Source organism: Opisthocomus hoazin, chromosome 5 (assembly GCF_030867145.1).
Source record: "Opisthocomus hoazin isolate bOpiHoa1 chromosome 5, bOpiHoa1.hap1, whole genome shotgun sequence".
Lineage (NCBI taxonomy): Eukaryota > Metazoa > Chordata > Aves > Opisthocomiformes > Opisthocomidae > Opisthocomus > Opisthocomus hoazin.
The window spans coordinates 45,679,129-45,700,950 of record NC_134418.1 but is presented as its reverse complement, the minus strand read 5'-3'; the positions used below and the strand labels follow the sequence as shown (position 1 = coordinate 45,700,950).

Sequence of the window (21,822 nt, the reverse complement as noted above, 5' to 3'; positions counted from 1 at the left end):
CAGCCGGGCCCATCAAAGCTCTTTCATCTGGCCAGAAAAAGTGCAAAGGTTCTCCTGCTGATCCCCTTCTCCCAGGTGCTGGGTGGGAAAGGCAGGAGCCACCAAGCAAGCCCTGGGACCCCAAAAAGCCCAGCCAGGCAAGCTCATGGTCCCAAAGGGACTTGCCACTTACTCCCAACTTTTTTCTCCTGTCTCCAACTGTGATCTGGACAGACTTGCAGCACCTGCCAACTGATGGTCCCAGGAGCTGCATTTGCAGCCTGCCACTTGCCGAAGGCAGCATCAGCAATCCACCGCTACAGGCTGCATCGATTCTGAAGTGCAGGAGGAGTACATCGTGACGGCTTTTTAAAGATCCTTTTCTCAGTTTACACTGTTTAGAAACAGTCTGGGAATATTCATTTTGCATGTAGCAATCCTAGGCTGGTTGAGTACAGGGGAACGAGATGGGTTGTAAAGCACCTAGAGAGAGCGAGCTCACAAGCATGACCAGACCAATCAAATGTTTCTGTGATTTCAAATAGCATTTAAAATCTCCTTTAAATAGGCCTTATTTTTCTTTCACTGAGGACCAGAGCTGCAATACTGTACAGGGGAGCATTCAAGAAGCCTTTATTTCCAGGACCATATGAGTCTAAACCTGCCTTATCCAGGATTTCCACTATTTCAAGTTTCTTTCTGCACTCCTGGTGCCTACAGTAGGTGTGCAGCCTTATGGAGACTCAGAGCAAACAGCAGAGGAGATCAAAGACAAATATGAAAACAATCAGGTCAAAGTCATAAGCAAGGAGTCCAGACTGGGAGCAAAAACAGCACGACACACCTACCACTCTCCTCAGAGCCTGGGTACCCGGCCTGTTCTTGTGGCAGAAAAGCAGCTGTACATTTAGGTAAAATGTTTCTTGCCAAAAACAAGCTTGCTGAAGCAGACATCCACTTTAAATTCATGGTTATAATGGAAAGGAACATCACAGTCTTCAGGCAGAATTCAAAATTCAACCATTCTGACAGTGTATTTGTCTGCCTCACGAAAAAGCAACCACTGCTCATCCCCCAGTTTGGGTGGAATATGGGCACCATCAGCTTCATAAAGCCCCTTGATGTAGAGCAGCCAGCTCTCCAAAAAAGAGAAACTTAACAGAGGAAAATCATCCAGCCTTTTTTATATATGCTTTATTGATAATTGCAAATAAACTGAATCAGGGTAGTTATTTTCTGCCTCCAAGTGGCTGGGCTAGTGGGCTGATCCATGCAACTAGAATATTTCAGAGAACAGATCTGCTGCTTCTGGACTGACCAGTTTTAGTACCCCCTGGCACTGCATGCTTCAAGCACTGCGAGGCATCAGTAAGCACCTCCAGAAATGAATATCGAAAAGTTAACAACTGCATTTCCCAAGGCAGGTTTAAGCTCACTGAGATCAATGAAGAACAGGTTTCTCCCAAGTCTGACCCCTGAGGAGGTATCAGCAGATTCTGGATGCTCTCAGGAGACAGTATTCAGTTTCTGGGCAGATGGGTAGCCATTTATGTAAACACTGCACCTTTAACCACTTCCACACATGAGGAATAAAAGAGAAGTTAATTGCTTTTTTGCCTCCTTTGTAACATATTATACACTCAAATCCTATTTGATCTAGCAGGCTGATGAGCAAGGACGCTTAGCAGAGGAAAACTAACACAATTTTGCATCAGATGGAACTGAGAGCTAGTGTTCACTAGTACTTTAAGAAAATTAAATCTGCCTGCCTTCCTTCCTTCCCTATAGCTAAGGTGAAAGAACTGAACCTCCTCCCCTAAAGCCACATTAAAGGTGTGACTTACTATTATTTTTTTAATAGTAGTGCTAATTTAAGCATCTCTGCATCCTCCTTGCTCCCTATCCCATTCCTTTTGTTTTGAGCAAATGGGATCCAGGCTTAAAAAAAAATAATTTTTTTCCCCTAAATTCTGGATGACGTCTTTCACCTGATCCCATCAGCAAAACTGAGGATAGAGGCAAGCGACAGAGGCTGTATCTCCGCAGAAACCAAAGGAATAAAAGAAGGGAAAGAAGTATCTCAGGGCTACTTCCAAATGTCATTTCATGCATTCTCTGGCAAAACCTGAGAGGTCATTTGTGACATTTTCAGAGAGTGATGAGGAACATTGTGTTCACTTTTCCTCACAACGTCTACTTATGCTCTACAACTAATTATTTCTCAAGTCCTGATCATGCTTAAAGGATGGTTCTCAACCAAGTATGAGCCTCATTTCCAGATATCTCTAAACCAAAAAATAAAACTGAGGAGGAAAAGCAGATTCAGCCAAGTGAGCACACCCGTTCAGCTGAGCGTGCCAGTTTTTAAAAGGCATCAAATTCAGATCCTGCCCTCCTCAATTAAAAGCTTTGCTTTGCCTTGCCAAGGGAGAAATTTGTCAGCCAGTAACTACCCTGCACCAGAAGTAATTCTGCACACAACAGACGTACGGAACAGCAGCAGTGAGCTACTGTAACACATCTCAAGGAGATATTTCTTCCTGGCAGTTGAGTACAAGGTTGTATTCCCACCCCCAGTAACAAAGCAGCCTCTACTTTCTCCTCTTATTTCCCACCACTCCCTCCCATATGTCATCCACAGGGCTGTGTTGGTACAGATGTTCCCACAGCCATGCTGTGTGCCCCGGTGCTGCTCTGATCAGCCTGGAAGATAACACAGCAGGGAAGGGAAAAAGTGACTGTGATCTGGTTCAGCATGAGGCCACGCAAACTGCTGTGCTGGCACAACACAGCAAGCAAGAGATGTTTATGCACCCTGCCACAGATCAGACCACATGTCCATCACCTGGGGGGCAGCTTGCTGATACCAGGGTGATGAAGTGTCACACCGTCATGGGAAGGTCACCCTTCCTCGCCTCCACCCCATGCCCCCATGCTGCCTTGCCCACATCTGACACTGCAGCGAGCGAACTGAGGGCACCAGGCTTGCAAAGCTAACCATGCCAAAAAGTAGTTTTCTGTCTGTTCAGCCTCCTCTATCGACTCACTGCAGGATCAGATGGGCACCCGTGCCTGTGTAGAGCCTCTTGGTCAGGTCACGGATGAGTATGGTGCCACCACGTCACACCCACGCGCTTGCCAGACGGCATGCTCCCCTCCTTGCACAGAGGCAACAGCACAGCCCACGCTCGGAGACACCTGGGAGGATCCCTGCTGGAGACTGCCGACAGCTTTCCACCTCCTCGGAACTGTTGACAACCAGTTTCTATCTAGACTAGCTAACAGAAAAATCTCTTGCTTGGATTCAGGTGTAGCTTTGTAGCTGGCAGACACACCACGGTATGCTAATTCTCCTGTTTTCCCAGCTTATCTTCTCAAACTAAACAGCAAGGATGGAATAAGGCATCAAGGTAGAAAATCCATGCAACCCTCTGGCACCATGAAAACCAAGACACACCCATAGCACTGATTTCCCAGCATAAAGTATTACCTGATTTTACATATTTGATGATTTACCGCTAATTCTTTCCTCAAAACATATACAACACTAAAACAAATCACATAACCACCAGCAGAAGAGTGAACGTATAGATGCCATCCCATACACGCACCACACACTTCAGCTCTCCAGTAACTGGATCTGCACAAAGCAGTGAAATTGAGACCGCGCTGTCAAGCAGAGACAGAATTTCACAATGCACCTTGCACACAAAACGTGCATCATACACAATCTGAGCTTCCAATTTTGTTTTATCAAGAGAATTGCATTTCTAATCTTCCTGGCTGCGATGACAGCCTTGAAAACACAGGCCTTGATATCTGCTTGAGTCCATAGACTATTGGAAACAGTGACTGACGCGTAAATTCCCACAACCCATTAATCTCGAAGTGCAAGCACTTATGCAGCAATAATAATGTTTTAATGTCCTGGCAAAATTAGGAAAAAATGGTTAGCAGAATTTGGCAGTGACCGTCAGGAAATGAAGATAAAGACAATGCTTGGAGGACAGCAGGGACAAGGAAGGGACAGGAAAAAAAGAAGTCATACGTTATGAAGCACAGCTCTCCAAGCCGAACGGGAGTTCAGCTACCACCTGTTTCCAAAGGCCACATTTTCCCACTCATCCCCATGCAACATCCCTCAAAACAACAGCAGATCTGTGGCTGACTAAATATAAAATCCTCCTCCTTTACATACCCAGCCAGAGACCTCAGTAAAACCACAGTGGGCTTCAACCCCACTCTCGCACTTTGGCAAGCTGTTAAAGGGTTCAGGACCCAACTTCAGCACGCATATAACATCGTACCTCCAGACCCTGTTTTAACAGAGCACCTCAGCAGAAGCGAGCACTAGCTCCCGGTCAGCAGCTACCTCCACAACATTTTAATGGGTTAGAGCAGCACATTGAGCTTGCAAAAGACTGAATACTTCCATCAGCTCTATCAAACTGACTACAGCCCTAATATTTACAAGAAAACTGCCCAGTTGCCTGTTAGACAATTGACCAATAATATTTAGTTTTTCCTGAATAAGGGTACTCTCTGGGCAAAAAGGGAAGCATTTTATTTCTACCATCTCCAGCTGAAGTTACTGGTTTGGGGTTTTTTCCAGCAAAATGTCTGTAGCTACATGAATGTAGAGAATTTTGTCTTATCCAAAAACAATTACAGAGCAATCTAGAATTCAGGCTTACAATTAATTACTTCTTGCTCTGTTTCCCAAATACAAAATTCATAAGATTACTTAACACCCAAACCCCAGCTTTCCAACTACTTAGCAGCACTCATCTGAAATGTACATTTTAGTTAAGACACTTCTTGAAAGTTCTGTTCCATTTTTATCTTGCATATCTCATTGAAGTGACAGGACATTTACAAATACCTATTTTTAAATGTGGTATAAATCGTCCAAATGAGAACATTCAAACTCAGTAATTGTTTCCAAGACTAAAGCAAAATGAGTTGGAACATGCCATTTGACTTTACAGTAAGAGCCCAACTGTTGCTCAATCTGATAGAAACAGATGTCTTTCAGGAATCTTAATTTTCAGTATTTTTGAATGCTGAATGCAAGCAACTAGCACAGACATATGCAGACCACTAGCAGTACAAGGACAGGACTATTTTACTATCCCACTTGCTTAACATGGAATTGTTAAAAATTTTAACTTTTTTTTTTATTTTAAATTTTTTTTAGTAACTGTTTTTCCAGTGCAGAGTTCCTTTGTTCAAGCTTCTGCTGCATAAATACATACATGGGTACTACCTCTGCCATCCACATGATTTCCAGGTTAATACTAACACACCAAAGGGAAATATTTGACACCTGGATATGCACTATATGTTGCAGATACAAGACAAATGCAATTTCCACCCACAGAAAAGCAATCTTGCAACAATCTTATTTCCATCTAAGCTGTCCATGCCACTCTGCAGAGACAGAGTTTATGAAATGCCTAACACTGATGGACTTCCCAAATTTAAATCAGGGAAATTCACCCACACCTGCAGTGCATTTCTGCAGATGTCCCTGTACAACCTCTCAAGTAGCTGGAGATCAGTGTAGACACATTCAAGCATATTTCATCTTAGACCCTGGAAGTATGCCCTGATAATAAAATTGCTTAAGTAAAATTAAGTACAGGTTTATCAAAAAGAGGTTTGGCCTTTGAAGAGGAGACAGAGAGACTGGGTTGCACCTTAAAAAAGAAGTGGGGAAGGGGTAACAGGTAAGCAAACTGCGTTTACAGAACAGCTGACAGGAAAACTTCACATACAACCAAACACTGCTGTCAAAGCTTTAAATTGTGGGGGTTATATTCTGCTGCCTAAAATTAGTGTCTTTTAAAAAGGCCAAAATTGTGGGAGATTCTAAAGACAATATTATCTTCTAGGGGATGAAGAAACAATAGTGATAGAAGTGAAATAACAATTTGCAAATAAGAATAATAATAATAGCACTACCACAATATGTCAGAATGGTTTTCATGCACAGACTGCAATAATCCTTTACATTAGCTTGGAATGCTTCATGCAGATTCACCGATCTGCTCAATTAAGTAAAAAACAAATTAATTGAAGGACAGTGGTCACTGACAAAACCAGGTGATACTAAACCCAGCAGCCTGAGGCATATAATAAGACTATGCCTCTGTATAGTGATAAAACATTTACACAAATGAAGCATTCACCATGTGAAAAGAGAACTGCTAATTAATGCTTACATCCAGATAAATTGCAGAGGAAGAATCTGACTTGTGCACACAGCCACTTTTGCTTATTTAAGCTGATGAATCACATGATTAAGTGCCATACATTGCATTGTTCAGATAAGGTGTAAAGGTACAAACAAGGAAGAACCTACCAGGACTCTCTACCCGCTTGTAGTGGTAGGGATTGATGCAAACCTCCTTCTGCTTTGAACCAAAGGGAAACTCGCAGCATTCCAGTGGTTTCAGTTCATGATGGCTCTGCAGGTCCGGCCAGCGCCACACTCTACAGTAAATTACATGCGGTAGCCCTTTCCGGTGCGAAACCTGAAGCCGGCCATCCAAGGAACGAGGAATTGTGACACAGTTGCTGGGCTGACCAGGACAGCTTAATGCTTTTTCCAGCTCCTCCATAGCACCTTTTTTCTTCTTCAGTTTTTTCACTAAAGCATCAACAGCTTTCTCTGCCCATTTTTCTTCTTCATCCCCCTGCTTCCATCCCAACAGCCTCTTCACTGCTGGACTGGTGAAGGAGAATAAACTTGTCACATTCATCGTGACCCCACTGTGGTGATACCACAGAACCAAGCAGGAGAGACTGTCCTGTTCTTCCACCACCACCACCAGGGTATAGCAGATCGTTTCAGTAGTCAAAAGCAGCCTGTCACAAATAATTCTTGTCCTTTCTTCTTTTCACTCTTCCAGTCCCAGAAAGGCAGCACTGACATCCCCCCTTGACGGATGTGACCTTCTCATTATTCTAAATCCTTCTGCCCGAGAACCTGCAGGAGAATATCAGATGGAGAGAAAAAAAAGGATTTTACCTTTTAAATTAACATACAGCAGTTAAAAACACAGCCCCACCCCACAAGAGTGGTGTGAGCAAAAACCAACCAACAACATAAAAACCCAACAATAAAGTGTTGATGCCTCCACAACTGGACTCAAGGCACATCTGATGAGGACTTTTAAGCAGCAAGGCCTGTTGCTGAACCCTGGATATCCCCCTCCCCAAAAACAGCCCTGAATAAATGAGGTGATCACCCTGGAAAATGACGACGAGGCATAAACAAAACTAAAGGAGGTTTGGGAGGGGAGGTTAGTGGGAGGAGAGGGCAGGGGGTAGAGGTAGGTGGTGGGACAATCCCCATCAGCTCAGTTCCCTCACCCAATTTGCCATGCAGCAAGGGGGACAGCAATTGCATTTGCCAGCTTCAAACAATACTTTTGCTCGGTGCCCAACCACGGCCTCAGTTAGTACCACAAGAAGCTTGATAGAAAAAGCCAAAACACAAAAAGACATGGCTGTATTCCCACACATACCCCACAAAAGGGCAAAAATGTAGTTCACATTAAATCTAGCCTAAAACAGTCGCTTAGATTTCATCTTTCACCATTAAGTGTGAAAGGCGCTCCCCTCTACCTATCAGCTGTTGCAGCCTTAACCCGCAAAATGTCCCAAGGAACCACTGTTGGAAGTAAGATGCCCCAACAGCATTGTGCTACCCAGCCCTCTCCAAACTGCCAGTGATGCAGCTCAAAAATCACTGCACTAGACTTGTGCATACCATGATCTGAAACAAAACCAGTTCAGCTTCAAACCAAAAAAGAAGAAAGGAAACTAGAAACGTCCTTCCCCTCACTCATCTCACATGCAGAAAAAAAACCACCTCCCCACCCCACCAAAAAGCCCTCACAGCTCATAAGCAAACTATGAGGGAAAGATATAATGAACTTACTTTACCAATTAGATGCTGACTCTTTCCGTTCCAATGCCTGCCTGATGCAGTCAAGGACACATGAAGGAGTGGAAAGGAGGAGGAAGTCCTGATAAGAGAATTTTACATGGCACAGTGGTCCTCAAGTTGAGAAACACAGAACAGAGACAAAGCAATGGGTGAAGAAGGGGAGAAGCCCCTGCTGTGAGCAGCAAGTTTCGTACTTGCCCAGGCTGGGAGCAGGCAAAGGGCTCTGCTGGGGGAAGCAGGAGAGATCCTGCAATGGCAGGGAGAGGAAAATGAGACAAAGAGCAGTAAACCACTAGTTTTCAAACATAGCATGAAGACAGACAGGAAACGTATCCTGGACTGGATACCAACAGGTTGCAGAGGAAGGGGAAAAGGATATGAATGTTTTTGCTGCCATCAGAAAGACACCAGAAAACTCAACCAACCAGCAACCTATACACACATAGAAGGTCAGCACACCCACGTCAAATTGTAAATGCTATGCCACACTTACCCTCCTGACCATCACACATGCATTGTAATGGTCTCATGGTATACCACTATACTTGAAGTACTTGAGCTTGATTCAAATTAATCTGTCACTAAAACAAGTATCTAATTGCAAAGGTTCAGTTTTATTAGGTTGAATGCATATACTACATTTATGTGAATAATGATTATGGACTAAGACACAGACCATGTCTACCTGCACTTCAGACTGGTACTTCCCATTCCTTTTATGCTAAGAATTGTATTTGAAATAATAGTGTCAATGCAATGGAAGATTTACGTCAGCCTGGGGCAAATTTAAGAATTTGTTTTGTTACCTGGGCATGTGCTATACCGTTAAATGAACTGAAACTCTGTTACTTTTACTGACTGCACCCCAGGTATACTTTATCCTCACACGCACTGTGAAGGTCTCTATTAAAATGCTGTCCTAATTTAAGGACTGTATTACCAGAACCACAGTACTTGTGCTTCAAATGTGTTGGCAAGTAACAGAGTTATTCTCAACTCGCATATAGTCTGTATCTCAATCCATATTCTAAATAACATTTTTCTGTATCTTTCAAACAAAAGATACAAGTTCCACACACAAAAGTTACAAGTTTCAGTGCTACATCACCAAGTAATCAAGTCAAGCTTTCTACTTCACATCCATTGATATCAAACAAAAAATATTTAAAAGACTAACTAAAAGTTCTAACAAAACAGAAAGTACAAATTCTAAATCATGATCTAAACTTCTTTCAACATTGATAATGAATGCAGACATGGTTCTACCTAGGCCTGACCCACCAAGCTACTTTACAAGTAAGTGGCCAACCTACTTGCTGCAAAAAAGAAATTTTTAAAAGTCTCATCTATTAAGACTGTATGTTTATATCAGTGCCTGAAAATATAACCCTAACATGAGCTAGTACATAAGCTCTGCAAAGACTAAGACAATGCTCAGATCCAGCCCCAAGTAGTCAGACCACAAAAACAGATTTTCCAGAGTTTTTAGATCAAACCCTGCAACACACACACCCCACTCCCAAAGCCATATACCCCAAAACATATTTCACCATCACAATCAAAGGTATTATCTGAACAGCTGGCATCTCTGTAGCAACAACTGTGGCAAGAAATACACTGGGAGCGGGAGTAGCATTAGATACAGTACTCAGCTTGGAAGTAATGTAGCTCAGCAAGACCTAGCCAGCCATCAGCCGCCAGCCCAGCGACTCCTGCTGAAGTCCTGCCTGCCTGAACAGAGGCTAAGCACACTGCCAGCCCTGAACAAGGCACAAGATCAAGGGGGAGAAAACCCATGGGCTGCTATATACTACTGACACCGAACTCCAACACCTATATTAACCTAAAAAAAAAAAAAGAGGCAGCGTAGGTGGAGTTCTTCATTTCCAAGAAGAGAGTGCATTCGCATTGCTGAGCGCTTGCCAGTACATTCCGTTTCCCTTTCTGCCACTCTTGATTTTTGCAGTGCATCATTTCCTGTATTACTTTTGCACAAAGTGGTCTTATCAGCTGGAAGTGCAAAATAAAGATTAAACCACGAGTCAGCAGATTACACAGTCTGCGTCCTTCTTCCCCAAATACACATGCCCTTCTGGGAAAGTAGCAGCTAGTATTTCCAATAGCTGACTGACCACCAGCCCTTGAAGGGTATATTTATTCACGAGGTACGGGTAAAACAGAAGCCCAGGCCAAACAACAGGACACTTTCCAAAAGGCAGCCTGGAATCAATTTAAAGGAAATTGAGTTGTTACCCACTTATCAGCCACTCTTTACACATCAAAACCCATGCACTTTTTATTATGCATTCTGTCTGCCGATGGATGAGTTGGAATCGACAAAATTCTTTTAAATTCCAGTGCTACTTTATTTGTCTTCTTTCACTGCTGCTGTCTTTTGTGTAATCTTTGGACTAACATTCAAACCTGCATGTAGCTTGTGAGAAGCCTATTAAAAAAAGTGAGCATTATATATATAGCTGTTTAGCCACCTTTCTATTTAAACACATGTATTTAGGAATTGAACACCTAAGAGTGAAGTTCTATTTTTCTAGCCCTCAAATAAGAGATAGTTACCCTGCCAGCAACAGTAAGCAGACAGTAAAATAGTCAATGAGACTATTTTCAAATTCCCACAGGAGATGCCATAGGAAACTGTTCCACTTTGCATAAATGACTGATTTTGGTGGGCGGAGAAAGGGTTAAGACAATTAGATGATCCTCTCCCCAAAGAAAAATGAAACAACTCCTAGCCCAAGTTTCAGGCAAAAAAGAAGTGGCTCTAACTCTTCTACTAATTTCATTATTTGTATTACAGGCTCAGTGATGCAGGCAAAAATGATCCCATTAAATATTTTTAATATATGCTCAGCACAGTTAGACATAAAAAGGGGCAGGAACCACAGTGAAGAGAATCTACATAATTGTTAATGGAGAAAACTGTCTAGTCTTTGACTATATTTTAAAAATCCAATTTACATTATTTTACACAACATACCTCCTCCCAGCGTCCATTACTTATTGACAATACCAAGAAATAAAAGCAGAGAGATCTTAATTTGCTTCTTTAAAAATATGTAGTAATTTACCTTCTCTGAAAGACACATCTTTTCACCAACTCATGTGCTCAGTACAATATTTAGACCTTTTTTTAAAAAAAAGAAAAAAGATCAGATTTTGGCATAGAAGCCAGGGAGCTGTCACTCTACTCCTGCAAGAACTACTTCCATGCAGTCTAAGCAGCTGTAATGCTAGAATGTGTTACAACAGATTGCACGCTAACTTCCTCTGGCTCCCTATTCTTGGAGCAAGCAGCAGAAAGTTTCGATTTCTTTCTTTACACGGTGTCACTCATAAAGCAAAAAGTCCAGAGTCTTCTGCTGAAATACTCTGTTGTTAATCAGAGAGTTCTTTCTTTGCACCTTCTTATGGTAGAAGATCAGGTATTGCTCATCTTGGAAAGACGCACGGAAACCTGGTAGAAGCCTCAGTGACATTACAATACACATGCAAAAAGAAAGCAAGTTTCATTTCAGGGTGCTGTAAAACTCATTAGAATGAGTTTATACAGAACCTGACTTGGCTTCTCTTGTGTTTCAGACAAGGACAAGGAAAAAAAAACTAACTCTTTCGTATGTCTTCCTGGCACTGTAGAAAGAAATTAAAACAAACTTCAACCACTTAAAAATGCAATCATGTTAACTTCTGCTACATATCATATTGATATAGGTATCAATATGTGATACATACATACCTGTATCAAGCGTTCGAGGAAGGAGAGAGCACACTGGTGCTGAAAGTACTTCAACATACTTAGCAGGAACAGGTAGCTTTTTTCCTAACACTGCATTAGACTCCCTAATTTAGGCCCAGCAAGGGCAAGGAGGATACTTCCAGCCTATTCTGTCTTGGATCCTGAGAGACAGATCATAGCACCTGGCCTGAGAAACCTCCTCTGGGACCACTGCTCATACTATTTGGCTGAGGGATCACCCTTCCAGGAAATCCTCCCGTATGTCATTGTTCAGCCCACAGAGAAAATCCTTTTAGATGCCTGCATGCACCCTTTACTTCAGCAGATGGTAGGAGAGCAAGAGTGTCACAGAAAAAGCAGGTGCTGACTGCACCCCAGGTAACTGTTAACAGCAGCCTGTGCGCTTTCTTGTAAGAAACATCTAGCTGTTCTCAACAGGGCAGTAATGTGCACTTTTAGAAGAAGGACTTGCACAACTTCTAACTTCTTTGATAAGCCAAATCAAATCCACGAGTTCGGAGTTGAGAAACAATGGTAAATTTCTAGTTTGCACTGCTGACCTCCTGCATTCAGATGCATGTGAGACTTCACGAAGTCACAAACTGCCAGCTCTTCCTTTAATGCCTGCTGGTCTCCTCACCGTGCTCATACGACTTGCCGAGACTACACAAAAAAATAACACAAAGTTTGCCAAGTTACTTGGTCAGGAAGGTGGAAAAGCCTGGTGCACACCAGGGCTAGTACAATTAGGACACATCAAAATGTACACCCAGGTGTGGACAAATCCCTTCTGGTGTCAGCGAGCAGTTGGACTGAATCAGATGCATTATCAAAGACTGTCTCTACAACCGCAACTTAATATTTTAAATGAAGTCAGGAAGGAACTGTAATTTGATGATTCAGTCAAAACCCTGGCACAGATGGGATTACAAAACTTTGAACTTCACTAAAATAACCTATAAGATGAATACAGTGCTGTGAACCACAAAACTTGTCAGGATGTTCATGAGGTTTTTTTTCCTAAAGGCCATGAAGGGAGAGACTCCTCATTTTTCACACTCTCTCAAAGCTGAAGGTGTCAAAGAAATCCTCAAATTAAGACAAAGCATTCAATAGAAAAAATTATCCAAACAAGCATTCATCAAGAAACAGAATGAATCACCAGCCATCACAGTGTGTATTTCATCATGGATCCTTGGGGCAGGTTTATACACTTCACTTGTACTGTGGAGTATTTAAACTCCACACGTTGTCCCACCAGGTACCAGCAGCGCTCAGGGGTACAGAAGTGGGCAAGCAGCTCAATCAGCATCATTAGACGACACAGGCCAAGTGCTAAAAAATGCAGAACAACCTTTGGAGCGCTGGCTACAGCTTTGTGAATACGGGATATTCACAAAGATGCCATGACTAGTCTAGCTACTAAAGTAAGCTGGAAGTCTTCTTCTAGAAGGTCAAAAAGCTGGGGAAAAGAGGGGGGCTGGGGGGATCCCTTTCATCATAAAACTCCTGTATAACTCCCTTTTTCCACAAAGGCCATTCCCTTTCCTGACTTTTTGAACTGTCTTTAGAAAACAGGTGTTGTTTACAACAATAACAAATACACATCTGTGTGGGTGTGTTAATACACACAAAGGCAGGATAACTGAAACCTCTTCCTATATTTAGATCTGTCTGGTCAGCTCTAATTGCATAATTTAATCAAAACCCTCTCTAACGGAAACACATCCATATTCATCACAGGCATCAAAGGAAACATCTTTACAAACTATATCCTTTTACAAACCAACACATGGTCCCACGCCACTTGTCCAATTGTTGAATTCCTCCTTTGGGAAGGGCATGGAATTTTATTTCTTTTTATCAGCTGAAAAAAGCATTTCCCTCCAATTCATCAGCACCAGGAGGGAGGAACTTCCTTCACAGGTGACATGGGGAAAATTTACTGACATGTCACTTTCAGGGATTTTTTTTTTTTTCTCAAAGTAGTTAAAACATATATTTGCAGCATAAAGGGAAAACCTTGAAAACAAAACAAATGCCCATCACCACTCAGGCATCAAAATTCTTGAGTAAAGCTCATAAAATGCAAGATGTGTTTTATGTTCACAAAACAGTACAGCCTAGCACAGACTGCATGGATTTGGAAAGGGGTTTGTCAGCCCCAGCCAGAGTAGTGCTACAATGGGGTATTTTTAAGGAGGGAACCCCACCAAATGCACTCCAGTTATGTTCAGCTTATGGAAGCCACTGCTCCTACAAGTGATTCATTTTACCAGGAGCATGCACCAATGCAGTTACATCAGCTGCATTAAACCACTTCTAAAGATTGTGACCCAGACCTCATTTATCAGAGATTAAGTAAAGATGCTAAATTACAGCTCAATATCCCCAGCTTTAAAGCAGAATGTTTCACCAAAGCAAGAGACAACAAAAACTGAGACGGAAAAATTACTTATTCACTAATAAAAGTGTAATTAGGTCAAGCCTCAGCAAAGCAGAATAAACTGATGAAAATTAAACCAAATAAGGAATGTAATTAAAATAGATAATTAAACCTTTTCACAGATTAGCCACCCCATTTATACACTTGAAATAAGAATAGCCTCTTCAGTTTGCCAATATTGAAGACAATTCAACGCATTTCATGAGATGCACGCTTTACTTTTTAAAAGGATTCCTCTAGCTTTCCTCTTTTTTGTCTTATTTGCAAAAACTAAGGAGGTATTTTTTGCCTTTAAATGACCTTTAATACACTGTAACTTCATCATGTCTTTAAAATGTCAAAAGGCAGAGCAAAAGATCTACGTAAAATTTCATGATGTGTCCTGCAATTCGCAACTACCATTCTGGACAGAGAAAGTGTTTGAAGGTGATACAGCTTTCCAAGTCAAGTTTATACAACCCAGAAACAAACAGCAAGATTTGCCAGATTTCCACCCTCTAATGAAATATTGTTTAATTACAGCATGCCATTAGTGGCCTTCTGAAAACCGGGACTGGAGTTCAGATGACACAAAACCCAGTCTGCTCCTGGTCCCCAGGACAGTGAGCAGCAGCTGCACAACCACATTGCAGCAGATACTCCCTGGCAGTATCTTGGTATTTGGCAAGCCACCTCAACCCAGAAGACCCTTTACAAATGGAAGGAGCCATGATCACAGTGTGTAGAGATGCCCCTTCAGCTTACACACAAGAAAGTGAGAGTCTCTAAAGACTACAACTCACAGGCAAATACAAATTTACAGGGATCCTCCTGAGATCAGGCCAAGGAAACTTCAGGTTCCCGTTTAAAATACACCAGTAAACACAGATCTAGGTTGATCAAGGTCTTTATGGGCATGTGAGGTACTGAGCTTGCCTACACTAAAAACATGAACTGCCTTCAACTACATCCCAATGTAATCCTAGAACAGGGTACAGTTTACTAGGCAGGCACACTTGGAATAAGACAGGTATCGCACGTTACTGTGGTTGGAGGCCAATAACCTTCTAGATGACAGTCGGTTCACCAAAGTCTAAAAGCTTCATTCTCAGGAGTGTTTTAACTCAAAGAAGTCTACTGACTGCAACTGAATTGGCTATCAGTGCAATTTTTTTCTACTATACCTAAGCATGTAAAACCTTGTTGGCAGAAGGAGTACTGTCACAGAACACAGTGGGCTGCTGCTCAGGAGATATGAGTTAGCAGCTTCTCCTGTTAACAAGTGGAGAATAAAATTCTTGAAGGCTACTGATTGAGAGACAGTTATTAGACAAAGAAAGTCGGAGGGGTGACCACCGGCACAAAACATTTGCTGGCAGGACAGCACCAAGACAGCTCTGTGAGAGCAGATGCCATTACCCCAAGCAACACTTCCACACCATGGAGAAGGAGGGCAGCAAGTCACTCAGCCAGAGGCAGCTTGCCTTGAGCAAGAAGCAATGACCACTGCAGCGAGGGGCCAGCAGGCAAAGGCACTGGGGCTGAAATCAGGGCATGTGCCAGTGCTACCACACTCACCACAGCCAACAAAAGTGCCTCCGAAGTACTGCTGACAGGGATGGCCGAGCACAGACCCAGAAATTGCAGACACAACTTCTGCCTTCTAAAAGCACAAAATGAGGGCACCCCCACATGTGAGGGTTCCGAGATAAAAAAAAACTGCAGGATGAGGCAGAAGAAGCCGTCGCAGCACTACGCCAGGACATCTGCAGAATCTCACGTCAAACTGTTTTCTCATATTCCTGAGATCAAGGTTTTGGAGGGGTTTGTATAAAGGCTTCAACCCACAGATAGGAACTGATAGGTCACACAGTGCTTGGCAGCCGCATAGTTCAAAAGGAAGTGGGAGATATCCTCCTACATTGCTTACTGGGAATACGGAAGTTTTACAACACGAGAAAATGGCTGCAATCTATCTATCTGATCCCCTGGTTATCTGTAAGCTTTTTATGATTTTTGGAAGAGGAATCAAGCCACATAAAGAATTGCTCAGTACCCTCTCCTTATCTGCAAGATTTTTTTATTAACAGAGCCTATATGATTCTGCATATGGAATTACGGCAACTTATTATTCATTGCACCATAATTTTCCAAGACCAGTTCAAAGCTTCAAAACTCAGGTTTTGCAAAGTTGCAGTACTGTAATCTTACAGCTGAGACACTACAACACAGTATTTCCCAAACACCACATCCTTTGCAGGGTCAGCAGCAGGCTAGCTGAAACAGCCATTATGATTCCCAAATTTTCCACTGCTCCCTGCTACAGAACAGTCATAGCCGTCCCAGTACAGAGCGCAGGACTCCAAGCCCCAAACACATCGCAAAGTGAGACTGCAAGGATGAACTTCCAGGACTTGCAGCTTTACAAGGCAACTTACTTCTAGGCTGAAAGCTAGTGCACAAAAAGAGCACACTAAGATTTCAGACTCCTTGTTTTTAAGCTGACAATCTAGATGCCTTTAATTCTGAAATCAGTACTCCCCATTTCCTAAGATAACAAGCCTTCAGGCTCAAACAACCCTGACTGGTGGCCAGCCTGGAAGACTGAGAGCCCTGGTGCCCCAAGCCAGGGGAGGCAAGAAGCTAGACAAAGGTGTGATGGAAACCTGCCTATATTCAGAAACACAAGACTTCAGCCACAGCATCCTGCCACCAGCACTCCCAGTTCTCAACTGCTCCCAGCTCACAAACCACAGGAGATGCACCAGGTCTGACCACAAGCAAGAGTCATAGCGGATAAACTAATGGGGACAAGGGCAAAGGGAACAAGTTTTCCAGCAAACTGTAGTAAATAGCCTTGGAGTGTTTATGCCAGTTATGTTAGGTGACGTTTTCTGCACAAAACAAAATTTCAAAGAAGCCTGTAGCCAAGCCAGAGGAAAGAAAAAAAATTCACAGTTGGGTTCCCAAGGGTCTGGATAGTTCCTTGGCACAGCAGAAGCTATAAGGGAATTCAGCAAAAACCTCGCCCTGGCACTGCCACTAGGGAAAATACCTAAAGTTTGTATTTTAAATTTGTAGATAGTTTAATTCCTTGAAGTTAAGAAATACATAGCAAAGATGCAATGTTTGAAGATGTTAAATAGCCAGCAGTAACAAGAAAAAGTGAGGGTTTTTAAACACACTTACCCTATACCGTTAAAACAAGTGCTTTCTAAATTTCTTTTGAGAAAAGTGGACTGAAAGCCAAAAATTTCAGAGTGACTTACGCAGTGGTGCACAACCCAGGAAAGCTACAAGCAGTGCACTGACTTACAGCACGTACCATCTTCACGTGCCCTAATTGTCTTCACTGGCAGCGGTTTCTGGTAACACCAGCCTGCTTTCAAAGAAGGACTTTTAATGGATTTAATATTTAGCTTTTCTCTAGTTTCTTGGTAATGCTGCTAACAGTACCTGGTCTGCCAGCTGCTTCAAGTTACTTAATCCTCTACAGAGGACAAGAAAGTTTCTCCTACTAAGAAGTTAAACTTGGAGGACACTCTTTTCCCATGCGGAAAAACATTTGTCCTGTCTCACACAACACATGCACTAGCTGTGCTCTGCTCATATGGCTGCATTAAACTAGAAAAACATTTCTAACACAGCTTGCAGTTTACACCAGTAAAACAGCACTTGACCAGAAAATCTTGTTTAAGTGTTCCTCCTCATCAGTCCTCCCTCATAAAATACACTGTATCATTAATCACTGTGGTTTTGCTGCCAATGTAACTACACTGGGGCTCTGTGACTGACGTAACTGTTGGCAGTCTAACCTCACCTTGCTAACAACGAACGTAAGTATCTGGGAAAAACCCCTGTAAATTAGACCTTTCCTTGGCAAGCATACTAAGGAAGTCTTCATCTGGGAGTACTATACGAGTACTACAGTACTTGTTCATAACTGGCTGCCTCGGGCCAGCAAGGTCACAGGTCCACGAGCAGATGAGCAGCTCTAACAGCTTGCTCCCACCCAAAGAGAAAAGGTTTCCCTTTATTCCCTTGTGCCAGCTTTGGTACTACAACACAACTTCCCCCCTGCTTATACCCTGTCAGACAATTCACCTTCTTCACCTGGCAGAAACATCAACAAAAATGTTCTGCAGGACAGCTGGATCAGCTTAGAGCAGGATAAGCACCAAAGTCACCCAGCCAGTACACGCTAAGAAATGTGTGGCTGGGGAAGAGGAGACCAAGTGTTAAAGAGTTCTCTCCATCTTGTGGAGCTGCCACCCCCCTAATTTTAAACGATATCCAGGACAAAGATTAGCTCACACCAAGAGTTCTCTCCATCTTGTGGAGCTGCCACTCCCCTAATTTTAAATGATATCCAGGACAAAGATTAGCTCAAACCCAGATACGAGTACCTCAGTTGATCTGCAAAACCTCATCTCATCCCCAGAGCAGTGAGCTCTGCCTTAGCTGGTTCTGAATAACCAAACACTCAAGCAAGCACTTCAATCCCCCCTGTGCTACCACTTTCTTCTGCTCTAGGTAACTAGACAGCAAACTTCAGAAAAAAAGAAGAGTGATTTCATACCCATCTGCCCCAAAATACCACACACTACAGAGTTTTAAGCTGAGAGTACTTATAAAATCTAATACGATGTATTACAGAAACTATAACTACATTATCTCAAGTTTTTAAGTTAATAAAGACAAAGACTTTTCCTTTGGCTACTACATCCAAGTGGAAGCACTTAACACTGACACCAGCTAGCACAGATAATAAAGGGCCTGTTATTAAGTATGCTAGACTGCAAAGCCAGTAGCAGACAGAAATGCACAACAGGAAACTGTAATAGCCAAAATGGCAACCTATACATAAGCCAGGTTTTCCAAGACATTCAGCAAGGCCAAAATTCACGTTTTCGAAAATAGTATAGTTTGTCACTGAATTCACTAGGTAATTAGCAGCCCAGGGACAAAGACATAACCAATGTCTGTTTTATCTATCTCTTTCTCTTTCTCCCCTCTCAGTGATAAAAAGGCAGAAGTGTCTAATGACAAGAGGCAAGACCAAGCGACTGCATGAAGGGAGATGAAACTCTGGTCCTGAACATTGGAGATTCAGGGTGAGACCTCAGTAAAGCCACAAGTTGAGTCTCTACCTCCCTCATCTCCCTCTTCCCTCCTTGTGCAGGGAAGCACACACTTTAGATGTGTTTGAGATTCCTGAAAAACTACACATTTGAAATTAAACCAGTATAATCACGTTACGTATTTAACAATCCCTGAAGCCATCACGTACATGTTGTCAGATCTACGAGAAGGTCTCGGTAAATCTCAAATCTACTTTCATCACTGTTGTGACAAGACAATAATGCTGTTGTCATACAATTGGGAAAAAAGAAGCCATCTTGACATGGTCTTGAGCAACCTAGATGGCCGTGCTTGAGCAGGGGATTGGACCAGATAACCTCCACAGGTTGCTTCCAATCTCAACCATCCTGTGATTCTGTGAAGTTCTCAAAACAACCACTTGCTAATCATTTGAAAACAAGAATTTGATCCACATCAGAAAACAACCAGTTCAGGAAAACTGGATAGAACTCTGCTTGCCTCGGCACAAATACAAAACCACATCAAGTGCTAGCAGATAGAGGTAGGGACCGAGCTCTATTTGCCATGCATAAGCAGAGTCACAAGAGAACTACTTTTTAAAGTAATATGGCATTTTCACCAGGAAGTCAAACTCAGTGGATCCAGTGGTATTAATCAAAAATCATAAATTTCAACAGATGACAGAAGATTTGTCCAGAATTCTACAAACAGATTTCCACAAATTATGATGTAAATATCAATCAGATCACTTTGTCTCCCTAATTTTGACTACTTCACCACGTCCTATTTAAAATGGCCTGTGACCTTAACTGTACTTGCTTTTAACAATTTCAAACACAAACCATGGAGAGCAGAAGGCAAAGCACAGAAAAACATTACGAGAAATAATCCCTCTCCAAATTTTACATCTTTTAGAATATTTTCAAAGCATCCAGAAGTCTTCTGAATTGCCTCACTCATTCTTCCTTCACTGCTTGTACGCTTGAAGTTTGGCTTCATGTAAAGCTCCATTCCATTAAAATGGAAGTTGGTTGTCCTCATCACTGTCACTTGGTTTCACATACAGCCCTGGTAAGAAGCCACTTTTATGCTCCTTTTTGCACTGCTTGTGGGCTAGTGAAAGATTCTGATCTACAGATGTTCCCATACCATGCTCATCACTATAGCACCAGATACTGTAAGCAACCTCGACTAACACTTGTCATGTTCATGTACTGTTTGTCTCCCAGCCTATCTGCAAAGGCAAGACAGTTTGACTTATTTTAATATACATGGAGTAAGGTCAACAGAAAAAAAAAAAGAAAAAAATCACAGATGACTTGTAGTTGTACTAACCTGAAGAGGTTTAATTTACAGGGACACGATGAAGTGAAATACCAGGAGATGTCAGTTCCACACTACCTTCCACCCTCTCTCACACCTACTCTTCCAAATTTGTCTTGGAGAAAATTTTTGAGAGCCCTCTTTCCACTGCCTCAGGAAATACAGCTAGTTACAAGCCACATATTTTGTCGCTCAACATGTCAGCTGAAAGTCCTTACTAGTAAAAGAAATGCAAGACAGCAGGAACACTGCATGGATTTCTCCCATGTCAATATTCAAATGAAACCAAACAGATACAAAGGTGAAATATATTGGTAGAATAAAGCCAAACATGCAACTCGTTAACAGCAGACATTTCCTCCTATCACCCTCAGAAACACATCTAAGTGGAAGTCACAATTTACAGAATCATAGAATGGTTTGGGTTGGAAGGGATCCTAAAGATCATCTAGTTTCAACCCCCCTGCCATGAGCAGGGACATCTTGCACTAGACCAGGTTGCCTGGCCTTCAACACTTCCAGGGAGGGGGCAGCCACAGCTTCTCTGGGCAACCTGTTCCAGTGTTTCACCACCCTCATGGTGAAGAATTTCTTCCTAATATCTAATCTAAATCTGCCCTTTTTTAGTTTACAAGCCATTCCCCCTTGTCCTATCACTACACACCCTTGTGAAAAGTCCCTCTCCATCCTTCCTGTAGGCCCCCTTCAGGTACTGGAAGGCTGCTATTAGGTCACCCCAGAGCCTTCTCCAGGCTGAACAGCCCCAACTCCCTCAGCCTTTCCTCATAGGAGAGCTACTCCAGCCCTCTGATCATCTTCGTGGCCCTCCTCTGGACCTGCTCCAACACATCCATGTCTTTCCTATGTTGGGGGCTCCAGAGCTGGATGCAGTACTCCAGGTGGGGTCTCACGAGAGCGGAGTAAAGGGGCAGAATCACCTCCCTTGACCTGCTGGCCACGCTTCTCTTGATGCAGCCCAGGATGCGGTTGGCTTTCTGGGCTGCAAGAACACACTGCCAGCTCATGTTGAGCTTCTCATCCACCAGTACCCCCGAGTCCTTCTCCTCAGGGCTGCTCTCAAGCCACTCTCCACCCATCCTGTACTTGTGTTTGGGATTGCCCCGACCCACATGCAGGACCTTGTACTTGGCCTTGTTGAACTTCATGCGGTTCACGCAGGCCCACCTCTCCAGCCTGTCAAGGTCCCTCTGAATGGCATCCCTTCTCTCCAGCGCATCAACCACACCATGCAGCTTGGTGTCGCTGGCAAACTTGCTGAGGATG

The 21,822-nt window shown here is 42.8% G+C and overlaps 1 protein-coding gene across 6 annotated transcripts in view; it reads right to left on the bottom strand.

Annotated features, from left to right (window-relative positions):
* Positions 1-21,822, bottom strand: part of SMAD1 (SMAD family member 1) — a 58,389-nt gene that overhangs the window by 19,843 nt on the left and 16,724 nt on the right. For 3 of the 6 annotated variants that reach the window (XM_075421075.1, XM_075421074.1, XM_075421070.1), the window contains exon 2: positions 6,344-6,970. In XM_075421075.1, coding sequence (XP_075277190.1) covers positions 6,344-6,743 — 400 coding nt within the window. In that variant the 5' untranslated portion in view covers positions 6,744-6,970. Of the gene's footprint in view, positions 1-6,343; positions 6,971-7,927; positions 8,016-9,584; positions 9,675-21,822 lie in introns of those variants that run through there. The other 3 variants (XM_075421072.1, XM_075421071.1, XM_075421073.1) reach the window with 2 other exon arrangements.